The sequence below is a fragment of the Stegastes partitus genome, unplaced genomic scaffold, assembly GCF_000690725.1.
Source record: "Stegastes partitus isolate 25-593 unplaced genomic scaffold, Stegastes_partitus-1.0.2 Scaffold901, whole genome shotgun sequence".
NCBI classification, from domain to species: Eukaryota; Metazoa; Chordata; class Actinopteri; family Pomacentridae; genus Stegastes; species Stegastes partitus.
Genome location: NW_007578632.1, coordinates 238,410 through 261,712, shown reverse-complemented (window position 1 = coordinate 261,712; position 23,303 = coordinate 238,410). Strand labels below are relative to the sequence as shown.

Below are 23,303 nucleotides of genomic sequence, written 5' to 3'. Positions count from 1 at the left end.
AAAGAAATACAGCGACAGGCAGACAAGCACGGTTTGTCTCTTTATAAAACTCACATAGTTGCATAGATGCACCAAAGCTTTGGTCTGAGCCCTCCCTGATGTCAGCCAGTTCCATAAAAGGAGTAGTGATGTACAGTTTGGTGGCGAGATCACGTGACAAAATATACTCCAGCGAGCCAGACATACTTGTGCGGATGCCAAGATCCAAGTTCTTGTGCAAGAATGTACTTCATCATGAGTCTATGCTAAAAAACAAAAAAACCCAGACCAAAGTTTGAGCACGAACTTGCAACTTCATTAGAAAAACAATACAGAGAACTGCAAAACCTGTTTATAATGACAAATGTCAGTGCAAAAAAACAAAACTCATGTTTAGACACAATATATAATGTCATATATAACAGAAACAACAGTATAAACATGTTTGACTATACAGTAGGTCCTTGTACAGTATATTATGGCTCATCTTCCATTTCTCAAGAACATTTGCTTGGAGCAATTAAATTAAATTACACTGCAATGGCTCTGAAATATGGCTGTGAATGAATATAGCTTTTGATTCATTTGCTTTCCTCCGCTGGTCTGTAACAGTCTTCATCAGTGTGATACAGGGCTGTATGTCTATCTTACTATGTGCACATTCATAAACAGGCATATAGCTAATATCTGTGGGCAGAGCTGGTTCCTTATGAGAGGTCTTGTCACCAAAATGCAAGCTAAAATGTAAGGACTTCCATTTAGAGAGTAAATCCAGCAAGTGTCGCCGTGTAACACCTCTGACCACTAGATGGAGCTACTCTCATAAAAAAAAAGTGTTTGTTTTTTTCTTCCTTTTCCTGTAAAACAGTCTGTGCTGATATGTTGCATTCATTGAATCCTTATTTAAGTCTTATTTAACCTTGATACATGCATGTACATATACACGATACGGTATTGCTGTGAAACGGGTATAACACTGACAGCATCCTAACAGAAACATTTAAACAAACAAACAAAAAAAAAAGCAGCAAAATACCCACAGAGTACCCGCTGCTACCTGGATGGGGATAAAAGCTGTCCGGACACGTGGAAGAAACTCGCTTCAGTATTTACACCGAGGATATATTGCACCATTCTTCACTGCTGCTGGTGGTTACGACTTTAGCAATTCTTTAAAAAAAGTTTGCGCACGCACTGCTTTAGTGCAACGTGGTTTAGTGGTCCTTTGTTGTCAAGTATTAACCCAAATATGTTGCAGTTATTCCAACAGTTTCTGACGTCCTGTGAGGATGTGTGAGCCTGCTCACAGTTCACTATAAATGTAAAAGGCTCTGGCTGCAACGATGATCTTACTTGGCGACCGCAAAGCCCTTGTGTTAAGAGTTGCAACACTCAGCGCACTGTTACAAGGTTAAGACACTTTGTTGGAACACAATGAGACTAACTGGAGATGAAGCAATGTTGAAATGTGCAGCTGGTATAAGCACCTTGTGTAAATTTTGCATTTCCGTCCGTCAAATTAAAACCCAATGCGGTCTCGTGTAGTAACAAGAGCAGGCGAGTTAATGCACTCACTTTTTTGTGCAGCTAACAGTAACACAGCCAGCAGTTTTAAATATAAGTTTGACACTACCGGCCTTACAAAGAAGACGCAAGTATCACAGAAATCTGTACATTTCATGAAAAAAAAAAAAGTCACACACGCACAAAAACCTTTGAGTAGCTACTGGCCTTTCTCTTCTCAACTGGCTTTGAAGAACAACACTTCAAAAAGTCACTGATTTGGGCAGCTGCTGTCCACCTGGAGGCATCCTGCAAAAGTCTGGGCTGGACTGAACCAAGGGCATCCCCACTGGTGACTGTCCTGAGGACCTGGAGTGACCAGGGGGAGACCCAGTGTACAACAGCGGTGCTGGGAAGGCAGAATGGTCTCTGGGGCCCCGAGAGAAAGGCTTAGAGTAACCAGGCGACATGGCTCTGTGTGTGTCTGAACAGCTGGCAGCGGCGCACTGAAAGGGAGAGAGTCTGTCGGCAAAACTGGGGGGAGGAGGGGGAATGATGGAATCCTCCACCCAGCTGTCCTCTCCTTCATATTCTGGCTCCTGAGGCAAACTGGTGAGCGCACACAGTGAGGGAGGAATGGGAGAAGGGGAAGGAGGGATGAAGACGGGAGGTGGAGGCAGAGGGTAGAGAGCGGGGTCGTAGTCTCCGTCGACGGCATACGGCGGGTTGCTGTGCATGCTGGTAGTTTCCTCAGGAGTGGAGCCCAGCAGCCTCTCCAGGTAGCGGTCGTCCTCGTCGGCCTCAGACAGGTTGTCGTACTGGGAGGTGTTGGAGGGCCGTCTGTCCCCCGCCGACACCGGGACGTACAGAGAGACGGGGAACTTGGTCGGCTTCGGGGGAGGTCTGGGAGAGGAGGATGCTGTGAAGGCACGGTGAGGGGAGGGTTTAGGGGGAAGAGGTTTTTTCTGTGCAAGGTCAAGAGACGTGGGTGGTTTCAGGCATGGTTTGGGAGACTGCTTCACTTGAGTGACGAGTGGTGAGGCTGAACGGGGGGAAGGAGAGTATCGCTGGGGTTCTGGGCTCGGCCTTGCATTCAGGCAGGGAGACTTCCTGTCCAGAGCCCTTTGGTCACTCTGCTCAGGGAAAAAGAAAGGTGGAGGTGGAAGATCTGGAAGGTCCATGATTTCCTCCTCCATCTGCAGAGTATCCAGAGAAGGGGGCTCATAGGGCGGAGGCCAGTCCACAGGCGGCTCCTCCTGGGTCTCGGGGTTTCTGGGCTTCTTATCCCCGTCTTGGCCAACCACAGGGAGTGACTCCTTCACATCTCTGACCAAGCCTACGTCAGCACAGGGCTTGTCTGCTTTTGGAGGTATCGGAGGTGCTCTACAAGGCCTCAGAGGAGAAGGCGTTCCTTGTGTGTGGACCACAACTGGGTCTGGTGAAGGCAAACTAGGTGTGTTTGCCCTGGAGAGGCTTTGTGAGTCCTGGGTTTCGGCGGGAGAAGAGGGCTGATGTGGAGAGATGCCATCTGGTTGCTGGGTCTCTGTATCTGGCTGGCTGTGAGGCTGCAGATTTATTTTTACCTCCAGAGGAGAGTCAGGCTGCAGCGGCATTAGAAGAACTGGTCTCTCTTGACCCAGAGGCTTTTTTGGCAGCTCCTCTGACTTGGCTAAAAAAGGAAACGGAAAATACGGATTACATAAACAAAAGAAAGGGGAGAAAAAAAAGCACTTTGGAATGTATCAGATAAAGGAGATGAACGGAGCTTAAAACTGAAAAAGGGAAATAAAAGAAGACATGTCCACCTGGTGGAGGCTGGTCCAGCTTTTTACTGCGTAGCTCAGACATCGCGGCCTGTAGCTGCTCCACCACCACATCGTCAGGCAGAAGGAAAGAAACTTCGAGCTGCTCCTGAAGAAACTCCCTCAGGTCCTCCAGCTGGAGCTTCTGCAGACGCTCTGATTGTACAGACACAAAAGAGAAGGAAGTTAACCTAAGCGGATAAAAAAATCAAGTAATCTCTGTGACATGGTGAACTAAAATTAGAAATTGCATTGTTAATTCAACGCTTTGAGACACCAAGTAAAGAACTGGCCTGTTTGTTTTGCAAGAAATCAGCCAATATGCCGGAGACAATGCTTGTGTATGCATCCAATGAAAAGTCAGCTTCTGATTCTTCTCCACAGCAACCGGCCACTTGTGTTATGTAAGCCATCCAGTCAGGAGGCAGCCAACCGAGAGGAAGTAATCCACACGGTAGCTGGTAACTGGTATAGCAACAGCAGCCATGGCTGGGTCTGGGCATGAGGCTGGCTTGGCTCATTTAGCTCAGCGTGGCACGAGAAGATAATGTAATTAGCCTCATACTCACTTTTGTGCAACTTGAGGGTTGTGTACGCCATAGCACTTAGCATCTTCTCCCCCTCCAGTATGTAGATGTCCCATAAACGCAAGGTGAGGGTGAAGGGGGTCTGTTACGTAAGACACAGCAGGAGAGAGTCAATAAAGAGTCTCAAAAAAGAATCACAGAAGCCAGGATGTAGTTCTACATTTAAAAGGAAAGCAAACGAATGCGCGGTGATATACTGATACATGGGGTTAGACGTGTAACCGAGGAGGTCCTAAGAGGGAACATTTATGCAGATTTATGTTGGAAAAGCTGCGGATATCCAAATACTCACTCTGTCAATGAAGCACTGGAGAAACCATTTGGTGGTGTAAATCCCCGTTGTCATCTGCTCCTTGTCCTGTGGGACGGGAATTAATGAGAAAACATCTCTACGGGAAGTCGCTCCTCAAAATACGCTCTCAGTTATAAATCTCACTTTTCTGCCTCTTAGAGCAGCAGTAATACTATTAACATGTGGTCTTTGGCAACATAAATTAAACAGAAAATGAGAAATGATTAAATCAGCTGCAGCCTCTAACCTTCTAAACCATCAGTGTCTACTGCGGCCATGTAAAGCATCAGTCAGACAGATGTGCAGTAACTCACCAGGTGTTTCTTCAGCTTGGGCAGCATTTTGGAGAGAATCAGTTCATGGTGAGCCTGGAAGCGCTGCAACTTGGGAAACCCCGGGATAAAGAACCCTAGCATAGACAAAAATAATAAAAAAATGAGCAGACCATAAATGGTGTGTGGTGGTGATGGCAGAGGTGTAGTGTTTACAGACGGTGATTTCCCCTCCCGAGAGAACTCATCAAGTCAGTATTTTGGTTCCCGAGAAAAGCTGCGAGACATTAAATCAGCTCTGCTTTTTTCTGCCCGTCTACATCTCTTCCTCTGTCTCACCGTGCATGGAATGTTTGCTGTTGGTGAGGAGCTGGGACAGAGCCCAGAAGGCATCTTCCTCGTTCAGGTACATGAGCAAGATGGCAGCGATCTGACTCATCCCCTGGCAGTAGCTCACCTCCTGGGGGAGCACACGAGAAAAAAAAAAACAAAAAAACACTTCAGTTAAACAGAATGGGCAAATGAGAGGAACTATTCATAATTTAATAGAGCACACACACAGATGAAGGGAGGCGAGCACCTGAATGTCTGATGTGGTCTGAGCGCAATCTGTGGAAGTGCATAGTTGTACTGCTACGGTGCTATAAACACTCAACGCAAAGGTTATTCAAATATTTACAGTAGCCTGACATCAATTCTCGGTAATGTCATGTCTTCAACTTGAATTACCCCACAATGATTCAATGATTTACACTAAAGTAGCCCACGGCGAGCGCAGACACGCGCTTGGTATTTGTCCATATTAAGGCCGATTTATCGAGTAGCTTCAGATTGACACTCCAAAGTATCCTTTCAAGGAAATACACTCAGTAAATAAACGTAGGGTTACAGTGAGGTTAAACTACACATTCTCCACATTCTTCTCTACCATCACATAGGCGAAAAGGACAAACACAGCCTAACCCCCCCTCCGCCGCCGCCTCCATCTCTCCCTTCCTTTCTCTCTCTCGGCTCTCCCACTGACCCAGTTTCTTACGAGCGGTGTGTGAGAAGAGGGGAAAACGGAAAAAGGGAACGGCACATGCCCATTTCCTCTGGCTCGAACACCTCCACCACACAGGAATTGACTACAGAACCCGATCAGAAAAACAGAACTGGGCTGTGTTTGTGCGAGAGAGGTGATGTACTGTAACGAAAGACTGTCTGCAGATGGAGTATTTTATTAATATGGATGTGTATGTAAAGATACAGGCTACGAATACATACGATGGTTTACGGTACATTTGTCAATGTAATGACACAGATAACTCCTGCTCAGTTGTAAAATTCATTTCAGTTTTCTGCAGCCCTCGACTGGAACCACTTACAAAAAACACTCAAACTCAGTGTATTTATATCTTTATCTTTTTTTAAAAATATGGTGAAGCAACTACTTACCGGGTCCTGTACCTGCTTTTATTTTATCTTCAAAGCCTTTTATTGTTTGTTTGTGTATTGTTGTTTATGGATATATTGCATTTTCTGCTCTGGGCTGCCTCTTGGCCAGGTCGTTATTGTAAACGAGAATCTGTTCTCAATTAACCTACCTGGTTAAATAAAGGAAAAATAAAAATATATAAAAATAAAAGCCGGATTTCACCCCAGAGGAAAGGACTCTCAAGTAGATGCAACAAATCCTCATTATGTCCGCCCTCAGAATCCACAACCGCACTTGTTAATATCAAAAATGAAAGTTGAAAATGAAACTGATCTGTGGTGTTGTGAAAAATGAGAACTTGAGGTGGACAAAACGTTTTGCAGAAAGCCCGTACAGTCCAGAGGGCTGGACGATGTTCTGCGTTTTTACGTCAAAGAACCCTTTAAACAATCGGTCTGGTTTCAGCTCCACCGTCTGAAGCAGCACATGTCGTGTCAAAAGGGGAATCTGGTGTGAACGGCGGTGGTCTGACTCTTACACTGTGTTGCTGTACATTCAGGCTGAGCCACGCTCATAAATAAAAGATCTCACCCAAGGCTGGAAACAAGAACGAGCAAAGATGGGTCTAGAGTGCTCGGCCCGTTCCTGCAGAAACTAACACACTCGACGGACTTCAGTGTACACAGGACTCCTCCGTATTATGTAACGCCGTGTTAAGTATGCGCATATATACAAACTCACTCACCGTGTTGTAGACGGAGTAAGCTGCTAGTACGTGGAACAGGGCCTGCTGCCTGTGGAGGGAACAGAGAAACCGCCGTTTAAATTGAGGACACGGTTCCTTAAAAACAATCAAACAAGTTGAGTCGATGCTTCAGAGTGAAGCGGAGTTAAATATGTGAAAATTCCCCAACATGAGTGATAATTTCTCAACTTCCTTATCCTAAAACGACCTCCATCAATCAACACGGAGAGACTAAAAACAGCTGCAAATATTTGCAGGGAGGCTGACAAACCTTCATATCATCCTGGTGGTGTTTGTATAACGCTGTATGTTTTGTGGATAGCGTTCCTCACTATAACAGACCTCTGCCTCAGCTAGCAGCTTTTATTGCTGCTACATTTAAGTCTGAATGTGTGAGCAGCCTTTTGTGATGTACTCGTGCTGTGGTGATGCTCAGGATTGTATTTTTAAAAACAGCTTTTATGTCTTTCTGCAAGCTGCCCTTTTAGAGTGGATCTTGTGTTTAGTATGATTTTATATATGTGAGCAGATGCTGCGATACATGAATATCAAAGAGATTTTTTATTTTTTTTCCCCCAAAGCATGCCGCTTCTATCCAGTTTCTGGGACCGCAGGGTTGTGCGCCGCGTCGCTGATTACATCTGGAGTCCCGACTGTCTCAGGCGCCGAACACAAGGCGGCCATTGTGTGTGCGCGAATGTGCATGTAAGTGGAGCAGGGGCATTAACAAATATAATCTAGACGTGGGGAGGATGTCTCCCCTCCAGGCCTCTATAGTAAATACACGTCTTATAGACAGTGACAGAGACAGGAAAGGAGCTTTAAATAGCTGTCAGTGTCTCGGTGTGAGTAAGACAGCTGTTGACTCGCAGGGAAGGAGTGGGCAGCCGAGCAGGATGGAGCGGTGTTTGGGTCTGTTTGGACTCAGCGGCTTTGAATCGAAGGGGAAGTACGTTACACAGAGCAGGAGGACAGAACTCAGCAACAAGCTCAGAGTTAATCTAAGACGGTGTTCACATTGTCCTAAATCAATGTAGTAAAATACAAGGTTTTGTCTTTTGAACGTTATTGAATGTATGTTTAATTTATTTTTGTATTTTTTTTGCATTATTTCTTCATGTCGTGGAAGCGTTATTCTGAACATGTACGCTTGATGTCGGTGCACATTTCTGTATGAATGCCATTTCCTGTGGGGCTTTGTGCACTGACAGGAAGGCTAATAAAACGCTGAGAGGAGGAAACCACCACTTTGGTTTTGTGTGTGCATGTGTGTGTGTGTGTGTGTGTGTGTGTGTGTGTGTGTGTGTGTGTGTGTGAGGCTGCTGCAAGGTTTAGGACAGAGGTCACACCCTGCAGGAGCCTCAGTGATGCCAAACCTGAGCATGTGAGGTGACAGCGAAAACAAAAAACAAGAACGTCGCTTTGAAACAAAAAAGAGGTTGTAGGAGTTTCTAACAACAACAAAACCTGTGCCGCTTGTTCGACCTCGTAGGACGGTGATATGTTAAATGAATGCTTTATGTAGGTACAAATGACTCAATGTTTTGAACACAATTCTTTCGGGTCGCAATGAGGAAATGAAGAAATCATGGCCCCGCGTTGGTAAACTGATCAACTGCTCAGGAGCGAAGCTAAGCACTCACTTGACTCCAAAGCGGTCCATGAACATGATGTGGTTCCTGAAGGTTCTGTTGACGTCCAAGTCGATCTGCTTGATCTCGGTGGAGTAGTTGCGTGCCTGCTGCTTCATTTTCTGGGGAACAGAAAAGTGACAATCATCAGAAAATATTCCCATATTCATATGTGCTGGATTCATCATCATTCTATAGGAATAATACCTCATATTTTCCCTGGTTATCTTGTTTAACCTTCTCTACGTCCAACAGCAAGGCCCAGGCCTGGCCTCTTAGCTGGAGAGGAATGCCTTTATATACACGCTTGACCAGCTGAAACACATGCAAGAGAGAGACGCATGAACAGGGAACACAAAAAGACAACCACAGCAATCGTAGGACAAAGGGTCTTGTATGAGTTCTGCTTTATGGGGTGTAGCCTAACTCTCCTCCTGAAGGACAAGCTCTCATCTAATGTACTTGTTTTAACTGTCTAGACCAGAGAGAGGGGAGGGATGAAGGAATGAGCTAAAGGGGAATGGAAAACAGATTACAAACAGAAACGGAAATAATACATCCCATGGCTGAGTAGGAAAAAAAAAAAAAAAAGGGGGAAACGGGGCTAAATTGAGACGGTATGTTTGTGTCTGACGGATGCCACCACCGACCTTCTCGCTGTTCCTGTACTTCTCCCATTTCTTCACCATCTTCAGCCATTTCTCCACTCGCTCGATCTCCTGCTGCTTTTGCTGGGGAGAGGAAAGACACGCCAACATGTGAGCCACTAAATATGTGAAAGGGCATAAATATATGATATCCAAGGTCAATATCTGAACTTGCTATGCAGCAAAAAAAAAAAAAAAGAGTCCACACCTTCTCTTCAAGCGCGCTGGGTGTCGGCAGTTCTTCCTCACTGGAGCAGAAAATGTGATAAAGATAAAAGCATGAAGAAATCAAATTATATTGAGAGAAATGTGGGAGACAGAAAGAGGAGCAAACGGAGACACAACAAAGTGTTTTCAAAGAATCGAAACTACAACAAAGAAGCTTAAAATTCACTCACTGCAGGAAGCCGAAGCGGTCAGTGACTTTATAAATGCTGTAGTCAGCATCCTCCCATGGGTCGATCTTGACACCCTCCTGCCTGCCCTGAAACATCCACACAAAGCACAGATCATCATCACAGTTTTGTTCTTCAAGCTTGATTCGAGAAGGTGTGAGAGGAAATATCCTCCTTCTAACACATGGCACACAAAGTTTTAAGGTTGAAAAGTTACTGGAAAGTTTGTAATTTGGCCCAACATCATCATCATGTTTAACATTTCATGGATCCTCTGACATCAGCAGATGATCTGGGTGATGCTCTCCCAAGCAGCCACCGCTTATTGTAAGATTCCCACTTGCAGCCATAAACGCCCAACCCACAACAGAACCAGAACCAGGTCTGAAAAGTGAGATTGCATGCTTTGAACCCCGAGCGGTTCCTTTTGAGGCCCCTCTTTCCTGGTTTTTGCGACCCGGCCTTTTGTTTATGAGGCTCACCAGGGGTTTACATTTTGTAGTAAATCTTCTGCGATTGGACATGTAGTCTTCTCTCGATTGTTTTCAAGGAAACCTGTAGGCCTGCATCCTGGACTTGCTACGCAGACGTTTTCTAGTTTTCCTTCAAGATTATACCCAAGTGGTGACTTTGGCAAAGCATCTTTAATAACTATCTGATAGAATTTTTCTTCTTTGAGCCTGGTCACCTCTTTACTCATCACACTGACAGAGAGCTGCACTCCACTTTACTTTTTAGGTTAAATAATATTCAGAAATAAAACATCTCTCATTCGGGAGTGCTAGAAATCAGTCTCCACACTAAGCTGGGCAGTGCAGGAAAAAGCTTATCAGTGCAGCTTCCTCCAAATGAACCGTGACAGTTTACAAGCTGCACAAGCTCAAGTGCATGATGTGTTTGTTATGAATCACCAAAGCGTGGCTGCAAACTGGTGATCAGGGAGGCCATCATCACCGTCACGGCAACGGCGCGTACTTACCGTGTCATATTTAGAGATGATTTCAGCCCGTTCCTCTGCTATCAGCGTGTCTATATCCTTCTTCATGTCCAAATCTAGAAGGAAGGAGACAAAACTGACATCAGTAAACAGTAGAACTGGCATAAATCACACCAGTGTCACCAAATGTGTACAGTGACAACATATCATAGCTTAGTGGTGCACTGCTGTCTGTTTGTGTGGAATACAGAGAAAGTAATGTGGAGGGATGAGTAGCACCGGTGTGACCAAATTTCTCTTTGCACCTTCCACCTCGTCACAGACAGAACATATGACTTGCTGAACATTTTCTTATCGATAGCACAAGCTACCGATGTTGACTGCAGGATGAAGTAGCTGCTGCCTGGTGGCTAAAAATTACTTTGAAAACAACAAACAAGACAATCTAATGTCAGATTTGCCCAAAATTAACCCGAGCAATTTCTTCTACATGCAGTGTTTTCACAGCACTTCTATGTGCGCTCCGCTTTTCACGAGAAGCGTAAATACCACAGTACACTGAAGTTATTGAGACACTACTACCCACCACTGTGCCAGTTACAGCGACACTAATACAGCCTAATGATCATCATGCATCTCGTACCGATGCGACCACGTGAAATTTAAACTGGCACAGTCTCAAAAAAGCCCTGATTCAACAATTTAGCTTTAATTTGAAACTGAACTCATGAGTTAAAAAGTTTTGGCTCGTCTTCATGGAGTGATTTTATTCTGACGAGAGATTTTCTGACTGTCTTAAGTTGACTCAATAAGTTTATTAACATATAATTGGATAAATTTGTGGTAGGAGGTGAAATACACAAACAACGCAAAGCTCTTAGAAGTTGAGTGTGCAGCTCATGAACAGCTCAGCAGCGTGAATTCATGTCTGATGAGGGGCTCAACCCCAAAGACGATCACATGACTGCTTCAAGCTACCGATGGGTTTGTTGGAGAGACAACTACGACAACATGAGGTATCTGCAGGCCACAGAAAAGGTTATTAGTTGAGTTGGTGAAACCAAAGTCAACCTCAAAAGGAGGGGGGAAAAAAACAAACAGAGACAATATGACATACAGCGTCTTTCGATTTGCCTCATCACCAGATCAGCTCAACATCAATAACTTACTGTCACCCTAAAGAACATTCTGATAAACCAAACAAACTGAACACATCACCACCTAAAGCGAGGTACCAGAGCACGTGGTCGACATCATATTTTAATCTTTCAACCACAGGAACATCAGCAGCTTCCTGCCAAAACACGCAGAGCTTCGGATGACAAACTTTTGGTGCCATTAGACATTAGCTCCAGATCACAGTGTCAGTATGAAGTGATCATTATTGGTTATTATTAAAACAGTACGTATTCATCAGCGACTGTATACGACGCTTTAAAAACAAGCTGATGTTGTGTCGCTTGGGCAGCAAACGTTTTTTTTCTCCTTCACGTTAGACCACATTTTTTACATCCGACTGTCTCTGAGACTTTTCAAAATTCCTCTTTTAAATATGTCTGAATTTCAGGTTGTAAATCCAGTTAATTTGTCTGAAAATTGCAGCTCAGGTGAGAATGTGAGGGAATCAGGACAGACTGAATCTCTACACCTCTCATGGTACTGAATAATCTGTGCAGCGAACAAACTTTCAGACCTTTGGCTGCACAAGTACTGTCCATCTATCACCTCTCCAGATTTATTTGATAGTTTTAGGTTAGAACCACTGGATTGTAAATAATCCAGGCTATCTGAGGGTTAATTGCCAGCAGCAGGTCACATATGAAGTGTGACACAGACTCATGTTTCTAGCATGTGAAGCTATGTGCTTATTTTAGTCCCCACACAACTGCACTCACTCACATTACTTAGAGGCTAGAAAGTGACTGCACGAGAGGAAAGAAGAGGCCGGAGCCCCCAGTGAACCAAGATTCCAGCGCTCCAGAAGCCCCCTCCTCCCTTTTTCTCACAGCGTAACCCTGACCTCGCTCCCGTCCGACCCTCCAGCGTTCCCCGGCCTGATGTGTTCTGGCAGCGCGGCTCGGCTGTTCAGCAGTTGTCGGGGGCCGAATAATCCTCCGAGAGGGAACAGACTTTTCTGCTCATCTCGCCAGATCGGCATTTCAGAGAGACGTTGGGGATGTGAAGAAGTCACAGTGCATGAAAGGAGATAAAAGAAACAGAAGCCAAGCCTCAGGGCGGTCTCACCCTTTTGAATGTGATGCAGGTAATAAAAAATAAATCAGGGTCAAGAACCACCTGCTGCTCTTTAGTGTTTATTTGGAGCAACAGGTTAGACAACTACACACCTTTGTTATGTTCCAGCGTCAAACGCTGCTAAGGAAAAACTAGAATGAAGCTTTGCACAGACACAGAAAAAAGAAAGAGGTACGTTAGTGCTCCTTTAACAAAGATCGTTTAGATTTTACACCCAGCAACAGCATTTCAATTAAAAATCATGTAAAAATGATAAAAGCACAAAACCAGCAGGATTTACTTCACAACCACTTTTTCAAGTTCGCTATCGTGAGGTCACACGTTAGGGAAGCTCCACGAGCACGCCCTTTGCAAAAATGTGGTGTGCTGAGGAACACTTTTACTGAAGCCTGACAGCATGTGCAGCCAGCTGAGGCCTGGGGCAGCACGTATACGTCTGGAATGCCTACAACAGGTGTGAGGGCACCTGCCACTTCTCACAAACACCCTTTAACTTTTTCCCAACGCGTCCTAATGCTGCTGACTCCGAGGCATTTCGTCTCTTTCACCAACATAATTCACATCTCGGTGTTTAAACTGTAAGCACGCTGACAGCAAAGTTAAGGGAGTGTGTTGTTTGTATTTCTGGGTATGCGCTTGAGTAATTTCTCTCCCAACATATTTCTACACACGCTTTAAAAACACATAAAACTCTACACACAGCTGGAACACAATTACAGTTAATCAGACTTTTGCTTCTCCTGCAATCGACCCAAATCATCTGTTCTTCAGCATCCAAACTTCAGTCTGTTGTCATAACAGGTGGGCAGTGAAACCAGACCACAGGACACATGGACTCTGCTGTTCTATGCCTTCCTTTTTACGATTTCCCTTTTCCTCGTCCATCTCAGGTCAGGCTATTTCAGGGTTTTTGGAGGCGTCAGCATATTTGTCCGAGCAGCTGAATAAGCCGTCTATGTGCCATTAACTCGGCTCTACGACCAGGAAAAGCTGCCTGCACACGCTAGATTTTAAAGTTGAGGATGAAAGGGTGTGACGGAGAAATTAATGCGAGCTGAGATTTCTGTCTGTTGCCCCATATTCCCTCTCCGGGGGTAGAGAAAATTGAAATTACAGCTCAGCTTTTTACATATATGTGAAATGATGTGGGTAAACAACATGCGCTGTGTGAAATGTGCACCTGCTTGTTTATTAAATTTCCAGTTAAAATTATGTAATGAAACTTACTGTGCACGTCAAAAACTATTCCTGTGTGCATCAAAGTGTATAAACAGAATAAAAAACATAACATGTGTCATCACAGGAGCAGCTGTTAATTGTCAAATTGGCACATTCTACACATTAATACACACTAAAAATGTCTTTAGATGACACTTTGCTAAAAACATCAGCATACACATCCCAGGTAAAACCCAGAACAAAGCGTTTGTTAATGCAGCTGCTCATTAACACTCGTTTTGCCAAGTCAGGACATGACCACAAATGACTATCAAGAGTTGCTTCCAAGTAAAACATGATTCACTCGAAGGTCCATCCTGGAAGAAAACTGGGTATTTTTTTTAACGTAACTTACTTCGGGGAAATTATGAGCTGTTTGTTAGGTAAAAGAAGGAAAAAAAAAACGGTCTGCTCTGCTTCATCAGTAGGTTCCAGATGCTTACTTCCTGTGTTGAGACTCCAGACTACTGATAGTATTGTGTTGGGGTCAGGAAGAAAAGGAAACCAGTGACCGCCACTCCTTCAACAACAGGTTCAATGAGAACTGCCCCACGACTGTGACAACAAAACGGGTCTTCCTCTAACCATGGAAAGCCCTTTTTACTGACGAGGCCTTCAAATTATCCAGCCCTGGCATTTGTAGTCAGCAAGAAAAGATGTGAGTCAAACCAAAGGGTGGTCAGGTCACATTAATACTTTTTGCATGTGACTCACAAGCAAAATACCAGTAAAAAAAAAACAACAAAAAACCAGCTGAAGCCCTTCCCACTGGATGGTTCTTGTGGTTGCTTCAAAGGAATTTCCTTTAAACAGCTCTTTTTAAGTGGTGATCGCAAAGGTGGCTGGCTGTGGTGGGGATCAGGGTGTCAAACAGATGGAAGCTGGAGGGAAGAAGTGAGTAAGCAGCCGAGAAGGTCACTGGGTGGGAGAGAGCTCATAAATCACACCTGAGGGAGTGTTCGGCTTGTGGGAGTGTCGTCTGTAAGATTGTAGTGGGAACAAAATAAGTCAATTAAGATAAATATTTACAGTGAAGGTAATTAAGGTTCAGGTAAATATAATTAGGGTAAACAAAAGCCCCAGTTTAGACAGACGGTGGCCCAAAATATCAGAGACCCTACAACAGTAAAAACGGTTTTCCTGTAAAGCTACTTTTGACAACCTGGTTGCTGACAGAGGAGACGACATCGAGCCTCAGGCTGAGGTGACATCATTTCCTGTTATGACATAGAGCTCTAAATCGAGCGTGCGTATATAAGCGCTCAGAGTACTGTTGTGACCACAAACAGCTTGCGAGGCATTCTGAATCACATTCAGCTAATTACATGGGTTTTTTTTACCAGAGATGCGGCAGTCAAAACTTCCTGATTTATCATCGGAATGTCCTATCCCCCAAATGTGTTGCTCCTCGGTGCGCCGTTCAGCCCGGGCATGACCCACATCACCCGAGATGTCGTGGATAAAGACATAAAAATTCCGCTTTTTAGACAGAACAAGTGATGCTATTACTGAGACTTAAATGAAGTATAGCATTTAGGAAGTCTGTGAACCCGAAAGCCCATTTATTCCTGTCTTGAGACCTCGTCAGCCAACTGAATATCATGGGATGATCATGGGAAACTAATTTGGTGGATTATGCAAAACAAATGGAATACAATGCTTCCATCATAAACAGTTGGTCACAAAAAATAAATAAATAAAAAGTAAATACGGCTTACTTTTTCTTGTTTTGGTATGTTTTTGCCATTTTTCCTTGACCTATGATCATCTCTGTTTTGGCTTATAATCAGTCTTAATCTGAGTGGCATCCGATTTAAGGCAGAGGATTATACAAGAGCAAAGTAAGAATGAAAGCCCGGGATTAGCAGGAGTCTGGCAGGATTCACTGTGGGACCCTGGAAACTCTCAGTACGAGCACCAGCCTGCTGTTTGAGTAGGTACGGTGAGGTGTGTGTGCATTTACTGGCATCTTGAGCTGAAACCTGCACGAGTGAAGCTTCCTCAGGGCGTGGATCGTTTACACGAGCTGAAGTCACCCGCTGGAGATGTAATCACCTATAAATTGTTGGTCACTGTGGCGGCTTACGAAGGCAAAATTAGAAGGATAATACAAACGATGAGACAGATTTATTGATCACTGAGATCTGATCGCGTCTTTAACGAGGCCGGCGCTCTCGACCCTAAACTGCTGCTTGGCGTGACAAAGCAGGAACACGCCAGATGTTTAGTTCTCTTTACCGCTGGATGATTAGTCAACGCTGGGTGGTCAGCCAAGGGACACTCTGGCTCTAAGATCAGACAAGATCGCGGCGTGTACTCATTCAACCTGGTTAACCTCACAGAGCGTTCTCCCCACACCACGTCTCTCCTGTCAGCTCTGCTTTACTATCAGTATGGAACATAAACCAGCATCAGGCTTACGTTACCTTACATTTGGGTCAGATGTTATTAAGCATCAAGCGCCACAGACCGCTAAACTGATATTTGATGATGATCTAGTTTAAGATTTGTCCCTATTGAAGACCTGATGCTGCATCAAGGGGCCTTTAATTAGCAGGACTGAGTCATAGTATTTCTCTAGTATCTCAAACCCCAAGACATCCGTGTTTCTTTTTAAGATCTCATCACACAAATAAAACTTTTTGAACTACCGTGACCTCATATATATCTGTGGAAGACAGAGTAATGCAGTAATTACTGTAGTCATTACTAGAACAATTTATGAATGTACGCCGTGTGTGTTATTATCCCTGTCATTACATTAGTTTAATGTTGTAGGTTCACTGTGGTTGTGGAGAACAAGCATATCATTCCAGTTGAAAAAAAAAAAGGAGGCTAACAAGCGACCACATGGCTTCAATTTCCACATGAAGAGGTCTCAAGTCCCAGATGGTTTCAGAGCTCCAGATCCGTAATGGGTGTCAGACACACAGTGTGTGTGCATGCAAGCGTGCATGTGTCCAAAGGAAGCAGAAATATGAAATCAAAGAAAGAAAAGAGAGATATGAGGATCACAAGGAGGCGTTTTAATTCTATTTTCAGCAGGTAGGTAATGATACAGACTACCATCATCGACACCCCTTAGCAGATCTTCTATTCATTTCCTTCCAACCTATAGTTGTTCTGGCAGTTTAAAGAGCCATGTAATTAAAAAGGAGCCCCTCAGAGGCGAGAAATCACCAAGTCACCCCACAGCAAGCCTAAGCGAGCTGGTACAAAATGTTCAACGGCCGTTTTGAAGGAAGATACAGTTCAAAACTCTTCAATGAAGGTTTTCGCTGGATTGATTCAGGATAAAAAACACACTGTACTGCTAAGTCACATCTTGTTTGCTGCACCTAATGACCTGCACACTGATGATGTAAAAAAAAAAAGCCCATCTGAACCCTCCAGACATAATAAAGGATGGAAATGTCAGAGCCCCATGCTACCAAACATGTTTTGCAGGTGTGATGTGTGCATGGACAATGGCCGATTGTTTACCCTTTGCTCCGGCGGTTCTTCTCAGGCCGGGCTATTAGTGGCTATTGACTCACAGCGAAGCCGGACAAACTGTGTGCTAACTTAATCTACTTGTCACTGAGCTGAAGCGAACGCTGAGACCGTAGAAACCGCAAAAACTGAGGAGATGAGTAACAACAAGAGAACATGTAGGAGAACATGTAAGCTTTGGGAAGTCTTGATGGCCAGCGCTTGTGAAGAGACTCGCTGTCTTTCTTGCCGTCTGGGCCATATTTCTTCTGTCTCCCTCTGTTTATTTTAAAAGTCTGCAGTTTTTAGGCATAGAAAATAGCAGCGACTCATGGATTGTGTGGCTCAGGGGAAAAACAGCCAGAACACAGAGGCTGGGGAAAAGCACAAGGCCCGGAATAGCTTGTGATCCCCAAGGGGTCTTTCTGTCCTGGCCCACTATCCCTCGGCCTTATTGTTTTTTTTTCCAAAGAGAACATATATTCACCGACAACATACATTCACCATCCCACACTACCTATCCCTGTCCCCGTCTTGACAAAGGAAATAACAACATGGAATCGGAGGAAGGGGGCTCACCTCAGCCTGCAGCATCTGACCCAGTCTGAGAACAGCCTCTGGGTCAGAGCCTCGGAGGCGGTGGAGGGGTGTCTAATTATAACAATGACCACACAAAGTTATAGATGCTCGAGTAGCCGGCCTGTCAGAGAGGCCTTGTTTCCCAGAGTGGCAGCACTTTTTCGAGGGGTGGTATGAGGAGGACAGGAATGTCAAGGGAACAGTATTCATAAACACAAAACCACGGGATCCTGCTGAGAAAGCCACATTCTCATAAATGGATCCTCTTCCTGGCAAGCATTCAGTCATAATACAGGCGGTGGAGCTGGAGGAAAACTTCACGCAGAGTTAAAATAACTGCTGTTGTTACATTAGAAAAGTTTTGTAAGCTCGCATTGAAATATGAAGTTGGACAATTCTTATTACACAATTAAGAAATGCAAAAGAGAGACATGCAGAGTTTTAGGGAAGTTGCGACAGCAGGCTGACAGTCACGCTATTTTTAATTCCCAAACCATTTACAAAAATATCCTGCCAAATTCTACTAGTTTTCTGCAGAACAAACCTCTTTCCACAGCAGCAGGTCATCGGCACCACATATGATCTGACGCAGCTTCCACTCTGCGTACACCACAACAACACGCCCACCACACACTGGATACCACAATGCCGAGCACATTAAATAATTCAAGACACATAGACACGATAATGAGGAAAGCCCAGTCAGCTGGTCACAAGGCAAAGGCTAAACAGGAGCTACGCTGGGTTCACTGATGCGCACTCCACTGGTGGTGATTTGGTAGTTTTCATGTTGTACTTGTGTTTACAAGGACAGAAACACGGGATTACGTAGCAGCCGTCTTACACCGGAGGGAAACTGTAACTTCACCGCGGTTCAGCGACAGAAGGAGGTTAAGTATTTGGAGCAAAAACAAATTGAAAGTGGCATCTAAAAAATACACAAACAAGACACAATCATAAGGGGGAAATTCCAAGATAGCCCAATTTAGCCTTTACACAAATACCCAGAAAAAAAAAACACACACAAACTGTTCAGCTATTATCCCCACGGGGCCGTCTCTCATGTCCTCAGTGGCATTTTCAGCCTGAGTGACAATTCAGAATCGCCAACAGTAGTGCGACCTCAATTTCACTAATGCCCCAGTGTGGGAGACGGGTTTGGGTAATTTAGAGACAAACTAGCTCGTGCACAAGTCGCATGTCTGTCACAGGCTCCCCTGATAAACGAACACATGACGGTAAAGGATGACGGTCACACTCTGACAGCCATTGTTTTCATCTCCAGCTGATCAGTCATGTTAGCAATCACTCAGTCGATGAAATGTAAGAAAAACAAGTGGAAAACAATGTCCAAGATTACGTCTATAAAATATGCTTTTAGTCCAACCAGTTGTCCAAATCTAACTTAGAATTAGTTGATTGACAAAACTTTTAGATGGTGAGGTTTAAAAAATACGCTGTCTGTATAATAAAACACAAACTAGAGATGGAAATAGATAAATAAAAAGGCCTGTAATGTTGCTATATTGCTAAAATGTTGAATTTTAGACCTACGATTGCATGAAGTGGCAGTTTTCTGACATTATCAGATTGTTCTAGCATTAAAACATGTTTCTACTTATGGCCACCATAACTACAGTCTTAATTACTATTACCTCTTAGAAAACATTCACAATCATCCTCATGGCTGTCTAAATATGCAGGCATCACATTGTCGTGACTAGTTTAAATCTACTAGACTGCTTCGGCTCTTCTGTGCGGACTTTTTGCTCTCGTCAGGGCTGCAAAGATTTCACACATGCAGGTTTAGTGAATGGGAAACTCAAAATAGCACGTAGGCGTGAGTGTGACTGCGTGTCTATATTGTAGACGTGTAAAAGACAGATGACCGGTCTGCTTATCACTCAATGTGTTGTGACACGAGCTCCAGGACTCGGTCACGCTGAATGAAGTAAGAGTGGACGCTACAGGCTACGTTTCTGAGACAAATGAAAAGAAAACACAAAAACTGAAAAGGACATTTCACGAGTCACACGGCAGGGCTGAAGCCTTTCTGTTTTTGTTTCACGGTCGGCGAAAGGCTTCACTATTTGGTGCGTTTTGTGACACTGGTGCATCTGTAGGACTTCTATCATAAAGCCGCCATTCAGGCAGACAAAAAGGCTATTGTTGCCTCTCTGCACTGAGAAAATATTATCGCAGCCGAATACAATGAATGCTGCCGATTGAAGAGTTATAAGAGGACCACAAATAGATATTAAATGTGACCTGAGAGTGAGATTAAGCTGAAGTATTATTTGAGTCAAACTACCACCAAACTAACCGACTAATTTCTCTGCAGCTGTGCCAACTAAACTTTACGAGTACGCGATAATTTGCAGCGCCGACGCAAAGCCGGCATCCAGACAAGAATCCTGCATCGACGTCTTTTAGCGCTTAAGTGTGAATTTGCGATAGAAAATTTTAAAAAGACTTAATCACCAACTCTTGAGCGCTAAAAAAGGCTTAATGTAGCAGAGTGAGGCCCATTCACAGAAACAAAATTATGGCTCACATGCTCTGCTTCACACGTGGCTGACATCCTGTTGGCATCACAGAGGGGAGTCAGACCATTGTTTAAGAACTCATTTCTTATAGTCAAACTGCACAGCTGAACTCCTGATTAAAGCTAAGGCCTTCAATAGAGTTGGAGATGATGAAAATATACATTAAGAAGAATGTATTTACAGTTACTCTGGCTCAATAAAAGAGAGGACACGTGTACATCTGATCAGATCTTCTGAAAAATAAAGCTCTAGTTGTAAATAGACACAAAGTTCACTGGGAGGAGGGATTATTTGCCATAAGAGAGCGTTTGGACCTAATCTCTTTACGGATTTTCTTTTTTTCTTCCTGATTTGAACAGAAATCAAACCATTTGACAATGAAAACCAGACAGGAGGGACACAGAAAACCACGAGGCATGGACGGGATTGTGACATGCCGAAGTGACCGTCACACACAAAAAGTACAGCAGCAGTGCGGTCATCCTTCTGAGGTGAAGCTTCCTCATCAAACTGAAAGTGTCACACACTAAACACTGAACATAGCAACAACACAAACAATACAAAACTCTGTGAGTGTGTGCATGTACGCCAAAGCAGAAAATAACTTTTTGTCCTCGTCGGTATAAAAAAAAACTTCTCTAATTAGAATAAACAATTCAAAACAGGAGCTACAAGGTGTTTCAGGTGCATTTAAAGGGAACAATAAAACACTAAAAATGCAATAATAAAATATTAGAAAAGATATAAAATAGGATACAAATGCTTGTCTTTTAAAAGCTTTCTGAGCAAAGTTGTTTGGGAGGTTTGTTCTTTGTTTTAGGCTTTGACTGATAAGCAGCAGCTGATTGTCTGATCTGGAGGTCTACGTGCAGAATGACGGGCAAAAGGTTCAGGAGCCAGATATACTTTAAAAGCGACGGAGAAAATCCACAAATTTAAGTCTACAACAAATAGAAAGCACTGGAGACTGGCTGCTAAGTTTTGAATCCACTTTAAACTAGCAGTTGCTGCGTTGTTAAGCCAAATGAACAGTGAGTTGTCCAGGTGGGAACAAAATGAGGGAGTATAGATAAGTTGTCCAACAGCGTTTTTGGACAGCGTTCGGTGGCCATACTTCAGCTTTGTTGATAGCAGGAGGGAACTAAAGCCTTGATGCTGGTTTAAATTGAAGCGGTGATCAAAAACGACTCCCTAGTTTCTGACCGAGTGCTTCGCCTTCATTGTTAGTGGTCCAAGGTGGAAAGTGATGCTGCTGGAAACATGGTTGCAGCCAAGTTGTAGTAAATTAGAAGCCATTGAGGCTTTAATTGCAGAAATGCAAGCAAGAAGATGGGAAATTTTTTAGATCTTTAAGGACACAACTGCACACACAAATGCCTTCACAATGCTGTACACCAATTAACAACAGCATGTATTTAAAATGTGGGTGATGTGAACTGGCCTTGCACATCTGTTACACTACACTGACAACAAAACCATAGCAAAGAGGAGGGGGTGGTGGTGGTGGTGGTGGATGACAGTAAAACAAAGACTACCAGACATCTGCCAGAGGATGAGAGCCTGGATCCTGCTGGAGATCTTTCACTCAGACTGTCTGTAACCTCCCCCACCCCACACATGAACCAGCACAGTTAACCTTCCAGAGGGGGACCACGCTTGGCATGACATGACATACAGACCAGCTACTGGCCTACTTCTGTGTCTGTGCAGTGGCTATGTGGGGTAAAAAAAAAAGAGAAAAACCCCTGACAAGAACCACTATAAAATCCATGATTCTGATGTGGACACATAACTAAGAATACATGAAGAAAACATAAACAGAGAGATGGAGGCAGACATTGTAAGGTAAAAAAAAGAGCTACTGTTGGATGGAGTGCATAACCCGATAATTGAGGTCCATCATAAACACATTTCTCTCCATCCTAAACATGTCATTTTAACTGCTTGGAAAAGCCCGTGAAGAGTGAGTGATGCAGGAGGAGAAATTCCCAAAGAGAAGCTGCACATTCACTGTCCAACCACAGACTCTGGCCATCTACTCTTTTACAGTAAACTGCTCTCCAATATATATATATTTAAATAAAAAGCTGTATTATTCACACTTGAAGCAGCCGTGCACGTGCTCCTAGTCGTTACAACTGTGCGCTTCCTTCATGGGGTGAATTTAAAAACCACCACACAAAACCAGATAAAGAGACAAGTTTTGGCCACCCACATCTCCAGCGTTAATCATTACCAAGAAACAAACAGTACATGGAGGGGGGTCGCTTACCTTTCGGAGTGCTTCTGCCGCGAGGTACCTACAACCAGAGCCCAGATCCACTATTCTCATTATTCTGTCCCTCTGCTGTCAAAAGAGGAGCTTCTCTCGGACGCGCTGCCGCCGCGATGAAGGCCCGTCTTCTTCTTCTTCTTCTTCTTCTTCTTGTTCGCGGGAAAAAAAATAATAATCAATAATCGGTTGCTGGTCAAACGGAGTCGCCTCCTGCCCAGCTACACATGCCGCCACCGCCGCCGCGAGCCTCCACACACACACGGAGAGAGAGAGCGCGAGCTGCAGCTGTTAACTGACAGGGCGACGCACGCGCACGAGCGAGCGAGCTGCGAGCAGGCGGGCGGACGGAAGGCGTGTCTCGACCGAAAGTTTCAACCGACAGCAGGAACTGGCCTGAAAACAGCGTGTCGTGTTTTTAGAGGTGACTTCTTAAACTAAAGCAGAGCGAGCGCGTCTTCCGTCTGCCTCCGGTGTAGAAGTTTTAAAGTGTTGACGAGACAGACGTCACAGGTAAGCTAGCCGCTACTGTAGCATTAGCTTGATGTAGCATTCGTGCTAATGTTTGATACCGCTTCACGCGTTTTGAACTTTAAAAAAAAAAGAAATAGTTGAAAGGAAATTTATCCGGTGGATGCACTCGTCTCCAAAAAGAAGTAATCTTGCGCCCTCTGCTGGATAAACATCAGACAAGCAGACGTGGGTTAAGATAAACCTGATTTATCCCTCAGCAGGAAAGTTTAGAGCTAGATACAGA

At 44.2% G+C, this 23,303-nt stretch overlaps 2 protein-coding genes across 2 annotated transcripts in view; one reads left to right on the top strand and one right to left on the bottom strand.

The window, feature by feature from the left end:
* Positions 1-27: 27 nt before the first annotated feature.
* LOC103366057 (USP6 N-terminal-like protein) lies at positions 28-22,804 on the bottom strand. The gene is made up of 14 exons (XM_008293678.1): positions 22,547-22,804; positions 10,250-10,323; positions 9,274-9,359; positions 9,084-9,123; positions 8,879-8,959; positions 8,436-8,543; positions 8,241-8,350; positions 6,598-6,646; positions 4,775-4,895; positions 4,478-4,572; positions 4,164-4,229; positions 3,854-3,953; positions 3,288-3,440; positions 28-3,151 (listed from the first exon to the last, which is right to left on the bottom strand). The coding sequence occupies exons 2-14, from the start codon at positions 10,313-10,315 to the stop codon at positions 1,746-1,748; spliced, it is 2,481 nt and encodes an 826-aa protein (XP_008291900.1). The 5' UTR covers positions 10,316-10,323; positions 22,547-22,804; the 3' UTR covers positions 28-1,745.
* Positions 22,805-22,973: 169 nt separating this feature from the next.
* Positions 22,974-23,303, top strand: part of cpt1ab (carnitine palmitoyltransferase 1Ab (liver)) — a 25,841-nt gene continuing 25,511 nt past the window's right edge. Inside the window, exon 1 of the mRNA XM_008293676.1 lies at positions 22,974-23,059. The gene's annotated coding sequence lies outside the window, so the exon portion shown is untranslated. The remainder of the gene's footprint in view (positions 23,060-23,303) is intronic.

Coding starts and splice junctions, on each gene's coding strand:
- LOC103366057 (XM_008293678.1), bottom strand. CDS start 10,315: ATGAAGAAGGATATAGACACGCTGATAGCAGAGGAACGGGCTGAAATC. Junction 8,544..8,878: donor AGTACAGGAACAGCGAGAAG/GTCGGTGGTGGC, acceptor CATGTGTTTCAG/CTGGTCAAGCGTGTATATAA. Junction 6,647..8,240: donor ATGGACCGCTTTGGAGTCAA/GTGAGTGCTTAG, acceptor TTCCCTCCACAG/GCAGCAGGCCCTGTTCCACG.